This window comes from Echinococcus granulosus, assembly GCF_000524195.1.
Source record: "Echinococcus granulosus chromosome Unknown EG_S00020, whole genome shotgun sequence".
NCBI lineage: Eukaryota > Metazoa > Platyhelminthes > Cestoda > Cyclophyllidea > Taeniidae > Echinococcus > Echinococcus granulosus.
This window is the reverse complement of record NW_020170400.1, coordinates 61,412-75,234: the sequence shown is the minus strand read 5'-3', so window position 1 is coordinate 75,234 and position 13,823 is coordinate 61,412. Positions and strand designations below refer to the sequence as shown.

Below are 13,823 nucleotides of genomic sequence, written 5' to 3'. Positions count from 1 at the left end.
GCGCACGAGCTAAAACCTTTTGCTCATTTGCTTATTCAGCCGTAGAAGTCGCACCCGTTCTTCCATTAAAAAGATGCCTCCCATCTTGACTGATTTAAACAATCCACAGTAAGAAAAACATTGAAAGGTAACCTGTCTCTAAATAAGTTGAAGAGGCTTTGCTCTTTTAGGCTTTGCTCAGATATATCTTTACAAACAACATTATAGATAAATTTAAGACTCCTTTTCCCACGTGCCCTACACAAATGGTGTGATACGACCCACGCATGAGAGCGAAATAGCAGACGTGACATTTGCAGTTTTAGCAACTGGTAAATGAGCGATTTTGACCATATTTTGTGATGAGGAGCGACTTTGCAGTAAAAAGTAGTTTGCTAAAAAAGAGAACACTTTCTATCATTAACTGCTCAAGGTGGATACAAATGCCCAAAAGGAATTTTGCCTTGAATTAGTCCGCCAATAAGAAAACGTTCCAATTAACTATGCGTGGTGCGGGAAATTTAAATCGCCACCTCTAAAAAACATTTTTTCCAAATAATTAGCATGTAACTAGGAAAGCTTTTACATTCTGATGTGTCGGGTGCAGCTTTTGTTAATTGATTTGGACTTCGACGGGTAAGTTTCAAGTGATTTGTGAGGAAAAGTACCAAAATAATGAATTAATCAGAACCCCGTCAATCGATACTGCTAATGCTTCGATATCAGTAGCATCCTAAACTTTGCAAACTAAACTCAAAATTATGCCTTAATTCATCTCTCAGGACATTTAATACTTTATAGCAGGGTGGTGGTTTGACGACCACCCCGCAAAAGGGTTGAGGTGGAATGCTTGAAGAGACCTCCGAGAAAGCAAAGTGGTGATTGAAACTGCTCAGATTGAAGGGGCTGCAATGGTAAAAAATGCAGCTTAAACAAATAGTTTCGCTGTCACAACAAGTTTGGATAAATCCAGTTTGATTTATTACAATTACACCAAGTCGACTGCCATGACTATTATCAGCAGTACGTAGTTGACCTGAAACAATTTACATCTGATAAAGCCAATGGGAAGGATCATGGAGGTGTCATTTGTCTACTTGGGTTGTGGGATACCCGAAACACCTTTAAAAGCCCTAGTATCTTCAGCCCATATTGGAACCAACATCTGCGTTCGAAATGTGCAATAGGATAATTAAGAGCCTCAAATGATGTATGACTTTACTACTTGATGCATTTCTGCAGATCTATTAAAGTCAGCTCTCACTGCACATAATCGCCTTTGACTTCATTCATTAGCAATAAATAGTGTCCATTTCAACATTTATGCGCAATGTTTACGAAGATCTCAGCTTAAATTCATAATTTGAAACTAAAAACACGCCCCTGCAGATACAGCAATTAGCATAAACGCTTTTGCGACAAGTCATGCATACTTCAGCGTGTCAAAAAAGACAGGAAATGGGTTGACACTTATTATGGACGAGCAGGTGTGTGGCCTGGATTCTATCGTTCCCCCACCCAGCTATGTGGGTAAGCGAAAGAGGGTACGGTTGGGTTGACACGCTCCGGGCGGACGACTAGGTGGTGGTGTCCACCTGAGTCATTCGGTCGTCTCAGTCACGTGTAGTTCTGACCCTGATTGACCCTAGCCTTCATTGTGTGGTGACGGGTACACTTCGGGCAAATCTCTGCTTGATATACTGTTCGGCAATTAGCTGCCAATTGGAGCTTTCCAAAATGTTCAACAGAAACGTTCTTCTAGGGTTATAGGCAACCTCAGTAACCAAGACCATATTTATATACTGATTCCTCGAAGCATTGTCGGCCCAGGAATAGGGAATCAAGGTGTCCTACAATAGAGTTCTTGCTGGACAAAATTATTTAGGGGCAACATTTTAAAGTGCGAGGTGGAGAGGGGACTCGAGTCACACAGCTAATACGTGAATGCTCGGCTAATCGTGCTTGTCAGAGAGCAATTTTTCTACCAATGGACTAGCGACTAAATTTAATCTGAGGAAGAAGAGGAGGGGGAAAAGGAGGAGGAGGAGGAGGAGGAGGAGGAGAGAGAGATCAAAATCGGATTAAATGAGCAGGATGAGCGCCTGTTAAGTAATTGAATGGAGTACCGAAAGCAAAGAATTAGATGACAAGTAACGAATTCAGAAGGATGATTTCTTTTTTCCCTACAAAGGGCTATTAATTTTCTGTCCCTTAATTAATGATTTTTTTCAACGAGGGCATTTCAAGGTAAGGAATGAGAAATACCCAGGAGATTCCATTTGGCTTATTGTATGATCTCGTTTTCACAACCACTACGCTGACCTCATTATAGGGTGGGGAAGTTATTATCAGCTCAACAAAAAAGGCTTCGCCAAAGGCCGAAGTGTTGACTTTCAGTGACATGCAGGTACGTGTAAAATGCATGCTCCTGCCGGTATGCATGGGTAATGAAGAGCAGAGATGTGCTGGTCTATTCATGCGGCATTCGCTGTAAGGTATCTATAAATTTTTCGTTGTTCCAAAATCCTCAAACCGCAGTCAGATAAATACGATTCGATAGCGCCTGTAGTGAAGCTGCCATTTGACCCGGTTCTGAGGTCGATGCGGCAGAATTCGAAGTTATTTGTTTAAGAGATGCTCCATTTAATCACCTACTTGATGGATGAAGAGTCCTACAGCTGCAGCGATAAAATACAAACTTCTTGAGCCTAAATAACTTACAGCGCAGAAAAAGCAAGATTTAGCTTGAAGAATAATGTACCATCAATTGACCAGTGGGGTATAAGCGAGACATTAAGACTGTTGCAGACGGGAGAGATAGATGCTCCTCTACCGACTTTTGACATCACGTGCTTCAATCCGCCGATTTTCAGCGTCTTGATGGTAGAGATTAAAAAATGGCTCCTTAAGGAGTGCCGCTTGACTATTTTTTGAAGTCAGAAAAGTGAAGGAATCCTGCATTTAGAGAATCAGCCTTCAAAAGTAATGGAATAAATGCTAGTAATATTTGCATTTGCATTTTCAACCGCATGCACTACCTGAGTGGACGCCTGAACGCATTCTCTCCATTCTTCCCTCTTCCATTTGTGCGTCTATATGACTTGGATTTGGGGAGATAGTCCTGACGTTCATTCTGTACCTCTACGGACTTGTGAAGCAACTGCGATTGCCGTTAAGTGTTACCCTCTTCCCACATTCCATTTTGGGCAGTTGAGCTGAAAGAGCGTTAATCTTACTATTGTGACACGGTGGAAGCTAATTATCCCCTTCCTTAATGGCTTAAAGGGTAATTAAGGGTGGATTTGATCATCTATCACTGGTGTGTGAGATCTCTTTCACGCTTAATTTATTGCCTTAAAATTATAAAATAAGTGACATTTTTGCCTTTTTTCATTTGTAAGAAATAAGCAGTCTTTACAGATCCAACAGAACGCACGCTTTTCCGTGCTCTTTGTTTTGCACCTCTTGCTCCTCCTACACCCAAAGAAACTTTTCCTCTTGTGTTGTTCGCGTTTTTCGTTTTGCACTGTAATAATAGAGTCAGCATAAGTTTACTTTTTTGTTAACAAACGAAAAAATGCTTTTACATATTCACAACCTTGTGCCGTCAGTGGTAAGGATTGGAATCGGTGCCAATGAAAGTGTCACTTTGACTGATGACTTACCACTTTTACTGCCAGAGCGTAAAGGAAAATTAATTTTTTGGGGTCGAATTTTTTTCCTATTATCTAGTAACCTTAGATAAATAAAAAAGTGTTCCACTGCTTTAGACTCGGCATACTTGGTGTGATCAATTGTAGGAAGTTGACGAGGAGATTATCATGCTGCCTGGTAGAATTTTACATTTTTTAAATCCACATCACCTACGGCTGATATCCACCTCCTTAAGACGCTATAACTTGAAAGGGTGGGGGAAAAACTTTTTCATGAGAAACACTTTAGTGCAAATAATCAGGCAAAAAATAAGTGCAACACTTCAAACCTTAAAGTTGGGACGCAGAAAATTTTAGCTTTGGGATGGGAGGAGGAACGATACTACCTCATCCTTAATCTTAAGCCTTTAAGCGATGGATGCGACCAAGTCTTGTCTTCGGCTTTAGACAATGACGCTGCCACCTGCTAGAGGGAAAAAACAATTGGGTGAGGGTTGAAGGTGGCATAAAAAGGGGTAGATTTCCCAATAAAAACTGAGGTTTGCAGTCGATGAGCATCTTCTTGGGGCGTGAGTCGTAGATCGTAATGCTGGCTACTTGACTGCGTAAAAATATTTTAAGAATTGCTGCAAATTAGCCACTTTTATCATCTCCTATCTACCAATTTGATCTCCACGTTGGTGGCACAGAGCACACCATCCCCACATCGCCTAGTCCGCTTTTTCCCCATTTGTTAAAATACTAAATCATTTTATTCCTTTGGATCTTAACAGATCGAATTATGCTTCCATTTTGTGATTAGCACTGTCGATAGGTCAAACAGACGGCAGGAGTGCCTAGATACTTCTTCCATGCCCGAATTTTTCCTGTCTAACCTCTCGGAGGGGCACGTGAGAATTTGTCAGACGGTAATGAAGGCAGGAACGATGGTGGCTTGTGGGAGATAGAGCAGGTGGTGCGGTCTAAGCAAAAAACGTCGGTAACATCTGCTTCTTGCTTCCCTTTGAGGTGACCGCTGTTTCTGCTACTACTTCACTCCCTCCCTCTCGCTGCCTTTTGTTTTAACTGACTGCTCATAAATATAGCGGGCTCGTTAATTGAGGGTTTGAGACTTGGGTAGGCGGGAAGGGAGGGAAAGGAGAGGCAAAAATAATTATCCCCTTTGATGGAGGATAATAATACCTCTATATTTGCGAACATAATGAGGAGCAGCTACTATCCGATAAAAGATGTTATTTAGATTAGGTATTAAACCAGATAAAACGTGATTAATTCATTTATGCAAAGGGTTTCATACTCGATTAGCTATTTTTGGAGGCAAAGTAATGACTTGTCAGCTGGAGATTTTTCCCCAATGACATCTCATTACATCACTCAATCTATTAACCCGCGCCCTCTGTACATAATCCATGTCAGGTGTATTTATTAGGAAAGAAGTAAAGTGGGACACATATGGCAAAGCAACTGTTGCCATGATCTCAGGAGTAAAGTCAAATAGCGCATCCTGGAGATTTCATTAGTTTAAAGGACCTCAAATGTCAGTCATTGCCTCCCTTCGGGGACAACTCGGTGAACCCGATGTATGAAGGGGAGGCTTTTACTTTGGTCCAGTCATCCCGTTTTGCAAAAGGAGGATACCTTCTGTGGATGGATGATTCTAGGTTTTATGAAAATATACCATCTTTTTAAAAACCTTATCAGCGTCTTATCAAATTTTAACTAATTACTTCCCATGTTTTTCTAAACGTCTTTAAGAGCGGGGCATTCTGCTTCTCAATGATGTATTTGGTCAAGTGTCACAGAAAAAAAATTTGACTGAGATAGAGAATATGTGCATCACACAATACTGTCCATCCTTTGGCATTTCGTTCCAAGAAGATTCGTACCGTACATGTTTCACTTTGTAGAAAACACGATAATCTGAAATTCCGACCGGACCGATGGCACTAATTAATAGCATTCTTCTACTGGTGCGAGTTCACTACCTTCGGTCCTATCTCAAGGCTAATCTGAGTTTGCACAAAACTCGTTTCACCCTCTGCAGAAGGTTAGATTTGGAGCGAGCTCGTAAAGGCACCTTTTTTAATATGGGTTTGACTACACCGGATTATAGCCATCCCCATGGCCTTCATCTCATCCGTACTTCCATAGTGCCATGATTATTACTGCTACAGAGGTGAGTGGAGATGCGAATGAGAGAAAATCAGTTGACAAAGTACATTGTCCTACCACTTTACATTTACCATTTTAAATAAACTTTCTTAGTGCTGAATGGTAGAGTTAAAACCCCTGAAAAACAGTACGCTAACATCTATTTTGGGAAAAAGGCCTGCTATTTAAAGCATAAAATTGGTCTCAACAGGAATTTCTGATTCCAATTCGAGTGGACAAACCCCCGAACGCGTGAGAAGACGTCTGAGGGTGGTTGACTGAGAATCAAGTGGACGGGACGTTCAGCACCTCATCTCAGAATTTCATTTTACTTTTCACCTATGGGAGCTTTGCAGTGAGACAAGAAATAGTTAAACTTATTTAAAGGTGTCAGTTAAGAAAACTTTAATTTAACACATTTAAGCAGTCAATGATGTGAAAAGTAACGCGATTAAAGAGAAGTAAATTTCAATTTTAGTTTCGAATATATTTGCGCTAGTTTTACCGTCATAACTAAAACCACTAAAGCTATTGGAAAAGTTCTTTACTCATACTAGCTGAGTCTCTAATTGTACCTATGGTGCTAGCAAAGGCCTCAAAAGGCAGTTTATGTATTTTTGCAAATAAACTTAGGCTCGGTTCAACGCGAATGAAAGAATATATAAAAGAGTTCGTGAATATTTGGCTCTGGCTTCTTATATTTGCCATTTTCCATGCTTAGGAGGAACTGCGAATTGCGCAATTATTGCTTTAAAATAAACTACAGATGTAAATAACACATTTACAGTGGAATTTAAGGCGGCACATCTAATTCTTCCATGCTAGTAGCTAGACACCATTGGTAGGACTGTTCATGAATTTAATGAAAGAAATTGAGGAAAATGAAAAAAAATCATTCAATTCTGTTATGTTCTGAAACTACCACTTTTTAATAATGAAGGAAGCCACTTTCGATTGGTCTTGAAATAGAAAAAAAAAAGCATTAGAATAGCATAATTGGTTGATTTGATAAAAAACAAATATCATTTGTTATGCACTCACGTACTACACTTAAAAGACGAAATAAAAGCCAACAGACTTAATTTTTTTCACCTTAAATATGGGTCGCAAAAACTGTAGGAAGGAATTCCGAGGATTTGACGGTGTATGGTAGTTAAATACAGCTACACGTAATTCAGTAGATATTCATGAAAGCAAGAGGCTTGAGAGGAAGTTTGTATTTTAAACCGTAGTTACTATAGCAGGTTTATCCGCGTTATTGACCGTGCTGTGTCGATATAACTGAAGTATAAGTGCTTTACTTGATTAGGCATTGCTTGGGAAAATATATTTGGTCACAGCAGTCAACTGTCAATGTTTTTGAAAGCATTTTACAATGTAATTAAGATTATTTGCATGCAAAATTTTGCTATTAATTTTAAGCTTTTTTAAAAGCACTACGATCAAGGTCGAGTGCTTAATGTTGACCCAGGTGGTTCACTTTAAATTTTCCTACTACTCTGGGCGGATCTCGGTGTTTTTCGGTTTTACAATATTTTCTTACTCTGTAGATGCTGAAGAAAAAGCATTAATTCATTTATTAGCACAAAGTAACTTAGACTGTACTGCACAAAAGCATTATATATACGCGATAGTAACCTGGGCGCTACAAAGCAAAGAGGTTGTTTTTATTCATCTTACAGTAGTACTCGGTTTTGCATTATTTGTGGCAAATTATTTAATTTGTCCTGTTAAATGCATAGTTGCATTAATCAAGTGAAACAAAGCGATGGATCCCAAAGTACTCAATTCTCGGACGCGACAAAACTGGCCCATCCCTTCAGAGATGAGAAAGATTCATCTACAGTCCCTGCTTGATTTTGTAACAGAGAAAGAGGAAAAAATTATGGAGGCATTGGAAACAGACCTTGGAAAAGTACACATGGTCCCTTAAATCTCTCACACGTGCCTTAGCCTCCTTTCGAGATTCTGGCGTCAGAAATTTTATGTGTCAAGTATGAAATTAAACAACTGCTGAAGAATCTTAAATCATGGACAAGGCCCCGACCGGTATTTAACGCCTGCTGATAACTTCATATAGTCTCTTTAGATGCCGAAATACAGAATATTCCACAGAGATAAATGCACAGAAGAGTTACTGGCCTTTGGAACCGTTCTAATTATTTCGTCTTGGAGTTCTCCCTTCCAAAACATTATGATTCCACTGGCGGGAGCCATTGCGGCCGGCAACTGTGTCATAATTAAACCAGCTGAGCTGGCTACGGCTACTAACCAGCTTTTTGTTGAACAAATACCAAAGTATTTTGGTCGCGTAAGATGTTTCCTTTTGTTGATGAATTTTCTGAGAAAGCACGAGGTGGAAAGTAACAGTAATTATGCAATCTATGTCAAGTCCTATAAAGTTTAATAATGATTCCCTCAGTATTGATGCGGAAAGGTTTGCCTTTTTAAAAGGATACTTACTTTCTTAAACCATCACATAGGGGCTAGTAATTCAAGACCCACTAAAAAATTATCAATTTGTAAGGCTTTAGCGCCCAAATCATCCGGTATTTTGTGCATAATATTAATATCTGATTCAAGTTAAAATATAAAATTCTATGTAGTCATTTAAAGATCCCCTTTTTTGGAATCACTTCCCAGAGCGTCTGCCAAGTTCTGACTGGCACATTAGAGGAGACAAAAGACTTCCTCAGAGAGTATAGCTGCGACTTTATTTACTTTACTGGAGCTTCCAATGACGGAATATATATAGCGCGAGAAGCGGCCAAAACTCTCACGCCAGTCTTTCTTAATTTGTATGGAAAGTGGTGAGCGTACCTTCCTATTTGCTTTCCAACTTTTTTACAAAATTATGTGCTTGTTAGCTTACTGTTAAAATTAACGAATTTAAGAACTCTTTTACCAACTTTAGTCCGGTTTATGTTGATTCATCAGCGGACATCACTTTGGCTGCCATGCGAGTTATGTGGGGAAAAATTTTCAACTGTGGGCAAATGTCTGTCGCTCCAGACTACGTGCTTTGTCACGCCGATGTGCAAGTGAGTATGGTCAACTGATCAGTAGTTAATGCAAATTTGGAAACGCAAAGACTCAATCGCTTGTACCCACCTAGACGGTTTATTTGGAATTTCAAACAGGTATTTGCAATTTAAGTGCAATATATGATTTTACAGCCGAAATTCCTCAAAGAATGTCGAAATGCACTGGAGTTCTTTTTTGGCGGCCTCCCAAAAATCGACACGAAAAACTATGGTCGGATTATCAGCATGGAGCACACCGAGTAATTATTTATAAGTTCTAGACATTTTTATATATCTATTTTTGTTTCTGTAAAGTCATATGCCATCACTTTCACTTGGACAGTTCAAAAATATTTAACCAAATCTTTGACAAACCTTGTTCGTAATCACCCACTAACGGTATATACCCTCGAAAATACGCCTTTTTTCGTTGACTTAGACGCCTGAAGGAAATGATATTCAAAACAGAAGGAAAACTGGTTCTTGGGGGATATGTACATGTTCCTGCCAAGTTTGTTCAACCAACGGTGTTCTGTGATGTTCCTGAATACGACATCTTGATGCAGTTCGAGGTAGGTAGCTGACAGGAGAGCAAAATTTCCACACCAGACCGATTCAGTCAAAACCCGTTTCTGATTGGTCGTTTGTTGACCTGATTAATGGTAGTTTTCCCAAAAAGATTCAAAAAAGTGAAACAAAATGTTTTGAAGGCTTTCCAGAAATATTTTTCCTCCTAAAACCTTGAGTTTCTTCACTAGGCTGACGTGACTATTTTCTCTCGTAGATTTTCGGTCCAATTCTACCCGTTATTACGGTCAACTCATCCGAAGAAGCCCTGGAATATGTCAGTAATCAGTACGTCTCTTCTCTTCTTGCTTTAAACCAGGTTAGAATCCTCGACCTTTACGGCCTAGGAACTCAAACACATATTATTGCTTTTTTTAAATTTAGAAAAAAGCCACAAGCTGTGTACGTCTTTAGCTCCAAAAAGGGCGTTTTTCGAACGTGGAAGAAGCATACAGAATCTGATGGCATCATACAGAACGATGTTGTCATGCTGAAAGGCAGTAAGTGATTGCCTGAATCCGCTATGAACCCGGCTATGACGCATATCGTGAAGCTTCAAATACTCTTTCGAGAGGGTCTTTTGACATCACAGTGTTGTCAGATATTTAATAATAAAAGTCAACGCACACGTGGTCTCTTGTAATGAGCAATTAAGGCTGACAGTGGAGTGAATAGGGCACTTTGGCAGGAAAACTAAACGCACTGAATTGTGGAGATAATTAATTGCCTGCGATATTTGCTGCATAAATAGAGCAATTTCAGTTGTGTTTTTCGATAGCTAAAACGACATTTGGTGGGGTCGAGGCCTCAGGACTGGGGCGATATCGAGGAAAATCTTCGATAGAACTCTTTTCTCATCGGCGTGGAGTGATCCTAAGGTCCATGAAAGACGATACTGACTGCAAGTGAGTGAAAATGTAGAAAATTTAACGGGTTGAAGGAGCCTACGGACTCCTGTTCCTTTGCGAACTACGCCTGTAAGAAGATTAAATTATGACGCAGAGTCATTTATCAACATGTTCCTCCATGTTTGGAATAAATTGGCATTTTCTCCGCCCCACATATTATAGCTGTCAAGAGGTGATAGACTAATCCTTGAATACCCCTTGTTTTTGCCACTGTAATTGTAAATTACGGTGCTCTCACCCACTGGATGAGCTTGACACACCTTTGTGAATTTATCCTCAGCAATTGTGATAGTTAATTAACTAGAGCACAGATTGATTAAAATTTTATTTGCTTCAGGAGTTTGACTCCTAACTTTTTCTATTTTTAGAATGAGGTATCCACCATCCCACAGCGCGAACCCGATACAGCCTTAAGGAATGGAGACCACCGAAGCGAAATAATTTCCCGATTTATATGCATAGTGACTCATGAAGTAGATATTCAACCCCCCGATTCGCGTTTCTCTTGTTAAATCTACCCAAATTTCACTCTGACACGAACGAAAATGACCCGTATATCGGCTAAATCCCACTGCTGTAGGGAGCAAACATCCTAATATTTTGGAAGGCGCCGCCTTCTGCAGCAATGCGGATCCAGCGCTCCAAGCCATTTAAACCTACTTATTCTAATAAGTAGCAAGTATTCCAAAAGCAAGACCGGACAGCCAAAAACCCCCTTCATTTTCCCTCGTATTTAGTGAGGACGTCCGGATCTGCTTGTAGACAGTAATACGAACAGTGGTGCCTCATGCTGTACTGAACGCCGAATATACCTACTACCACTTCTAATAACAGTGTATTCTGAATTGGGATGGCAGACCTCTATTCCAACGCCTTTGTCTTCGCAGATCTTCTGGTCGGGATCGAAGCCAATTACCACCAAGCATTAAACCCCCTCAGCCAAAATGACACATGCAAGTCACAGTAGAAGCGCAAAGTAGTGAGGCACCTGGGTGGCGTGAACACTTGAAAACGGCTTTCCCTCTGTTGGTGACGATCGAGACCACGACTGTTTCCGACCCGTGACAAGCGTCCCTGTGAGGATGCAGTAGACGAAGCACCTGATCGACACAAAACCTATCACAATGCCAGTAAAATCTCTACAACGTGACAAGCTTCAGAGTTTGCTGACAATGCCTGCTGCGATTGGTCCTAATGACTACGATTTTTGGTAATTATTAAGACCAGACTACATGCTATTAAAATTTCCAAAAATGCGTAATGATCCACAACCAGCTGTCGGAGGTAGTTCACCCAGCCAGTTATCATAAGGAGGTGAAGAATACATAGCATGACAGTGACACTGCGGCAGGACGAGGAAAGAGGAGTCGCCATGCATGACGACGGTGTCGAAAGCTAGGCACAGTTTCATTGAGCAACGTAAAAAAACCTTACAGCCTAAATTGGGACTCAGAAGTAGCATTTCGAATCCCCAACGTTTAATTAAGAAAGTATATCCACATCCTCCGGGAAAACGAAAAAATACGAATCACATCGTTCCCGGGTGTTGCGCTTGAGCTTATGAACTGGAAAAAGTAACAAAATGACATCCCGCAGACGTTAAATCATTTTCAGTGGGAACAGGAGGTGTGGGTCAACCCAGAATCCAAGCGATGAGTCTTCAAACCGATAGTTCTGGCACATCCTCGCTGTTAGTTTTGGGGTTAAATATTAGAAGCTCTATTAACTTCGCCTTAGCAAGATTCGAATTCTCGGCGAATAGATCGATGATTAGATGCCAATTAATGTGCTTCGAAGAAGTCTGGCGTACCAATCAGATGACAAACGAAGAAAACCTAAGCAACTACAAATCCAAGCAGAGAGCCTGTAATGCGCAAAGAGCCCATCAAGAGAACTAGGCACTAATCAAAACACCCAATTGTGTAGATTACTAGGCGACACAGTGATTAATTGCGGAAAAACTCGCTCGATAGAGAATGGACTTTATTAAACAGAGGCATAGTTCATGCAAAGCAATTTTTAAATCTCCACTTACTGCGAAAGCCTAATTGGGAGTAAACGCACACAAAAAGCCACGTTTTATCAAAATCCTTTATTAAATATATGTCTGTACAGGTGACTAATGGTAATCGCAAAAGTCCCTATGCACAGCAAATTAAAAAAATAAAGCTTACTTCGGTAGCATCTTCGCCTTGATAGCAAGCCTATTAAGTGAGTCGTCGCACTCACCCTATAACAAGCTTAGATAAAAAGTCCATCATACCATAGAGCGAATTTGACCAGAGATGTTAAAAGTCCTACATTCCCCATTCATGCGGCCGGTAACAGCGTCAACTTCGGCGAGTCGCAAGGAAATCGATGCGTGATCCTTGGCGCCAATCAACTGATTGCTGACATCACAGCGCCTAGGAATGTACATATCAACAAATTCGCCAGCCTCGTTCTGCATTGCAAAGGACGCACGATAGACAACACGATTCAAGAAGTGGGCATCGGACTTCCAGTTGACTAGAACACGAAATTCAGAGTAGAAGTGCAGACATAGAGAAAAGATTGCAGACCATTAACTAGCCTGAATTTTCTAATTATATTCACAAAAATTATTTTGCAACTGATTCAAAATGTTTTTAGCCCTTGTAAGTCGTGGTAAGGTGTTCCTGAGTACTACAGGTATGCAGATTTTAAAGATAGATAAATCGTTCCCACAAAATATCTCTATAAGGGTTGTTTAGCAACACTTTTTTCTACAAGTTTACAATATTTGCTGCATTTGAGTTTCCTTACTACGGCTCATTTATTAACTTTAGTGCTTGCTAGAAAACGCAGATATAAAAGGGTACTCATTCAAAGTTATAAGCTTTGCCATAAAATAGGCAGAGGCATAGTTTTTCAGACAAAATATACGTAGGCACTCCATTTTTAAGAGAACTGGGTTTATCGACATGGCCCAAATGCCAGCCTATTCGGCAAGGCGACTGTAGTGCCTCAAAGCTACTCTGAAGAAAAAAGGTATATTACTTAGGCAAAATACATGTTTCACATGCAGAAGGCACTTGGACTATTGGCATGGCCCAAAAACCATCCCGCCTGACCAAGTGGCTCTTCAACAAAAGAAGAAGTTAAACGAACATCAAATTTTAATCTATTTTAAAGTTTGCATCATATTTAAGAGCTGCAGTGTTGTCATAATGCACAGTTTTGCAGTTATTGTGCTTCAAACAAACTACTAAAGTGCCATTATATGCATCGCTCAACGAAATGCTGTCAAAGGTGTCAGAAACTTTTTTTTTTTACTCTGAAATAATTACGGACCAATGTTATGCCTAGTGAAAGTAGATAAAATCATCAATCCTTTCTAAAGGGATGCATAAAAAATCTGGCTTTTTATGGCAAAAAAGATAATTTAGCTCAAATTAAGCATAGTTTTGGACCTATTGCTAGGAATACTAATTTGCTTTTTACTCAACATGATTCCTAGTATTGGAAGGCTTAATGACATGCTTAGATTCTTCGCAAGCCGGATACAAACATAATTTTGACCC

General features: G+C 40.0%; 3 protein-coding genes across 3 annotated transcripts; 2 read left to right on the top strand and 1 right to left on the bottom strand. All coding sequences in view use genetic code 11, as the record gives it.

Annotated features, from left to right (window-relative positions):
* Positions 1–1,454: 1,454 nt before the first annotated feature.
* On the top strand, positions 1,455–2,096 carry EGR_03673 (hypothetical protein; the record flags this gene model as incomplete). Its single annotated transcript, XM_024492922.1, has 2 exons — positions 1,455–1,523; positions 1,995–2,096. The coding sequence occupies 2 exons, from the start codon at positions 1,455–1,457 to the stop codon at positions 2,094–2,096; spliced, it is 171 nt and encodes a 56-aa protein (XP_024352579.1).
* Positions 2,097–7,551: 5,455 nt separating this feature from the next.
* On the top strand, positions 7,552–10,695 carry EGR_03672 (Aldehyde dehydrogenase family 3 member B1; the record flags this gene model as incomplete). Its single annotated transcript, XM_024492921.1, has 11 exons — positions 7,552–7,698; positions 7,737–7,832; positions 7,873–8,094; positions 8,427–8,593; positions 8,698–8,824; positions 8,960–9,066; positions 9,246–9,378; positions 9,591–9,661; positions 9,758–9,873; positions 10,152–10,278; positions 10,650–10,695. The coding sequence occupies 11 exons, from the start codon at positions 7,552–7,554 to the stop codon at positions 10,693–10,695; spliced, it is 1,359 nt and encodes a 452-aa protein (XP_024352578.1).
* A 544-nt stretch (positions 10,696–11,239) lies between these two features.
* On the bottom strand, positions 11,240–12,730 carry EGR_03671 (40S ribosomal protein S21; the record flags this gene model as incomplete). Its single annotated transcript, XM_024492920.1, has 3 exons — positions 11,240–11,381; positions 12,456–12,511; positions 12,545–12,730. 3 exons carry the CDS (start codon positions 12,728–12,730, stop codon positions 11,240–11,242), a joined length of 384 nt encoding a protein of 127 aa, XP_024352577.1.
* Positions 12,731–13,823: the final 1,093 nt, after the last annotated feature.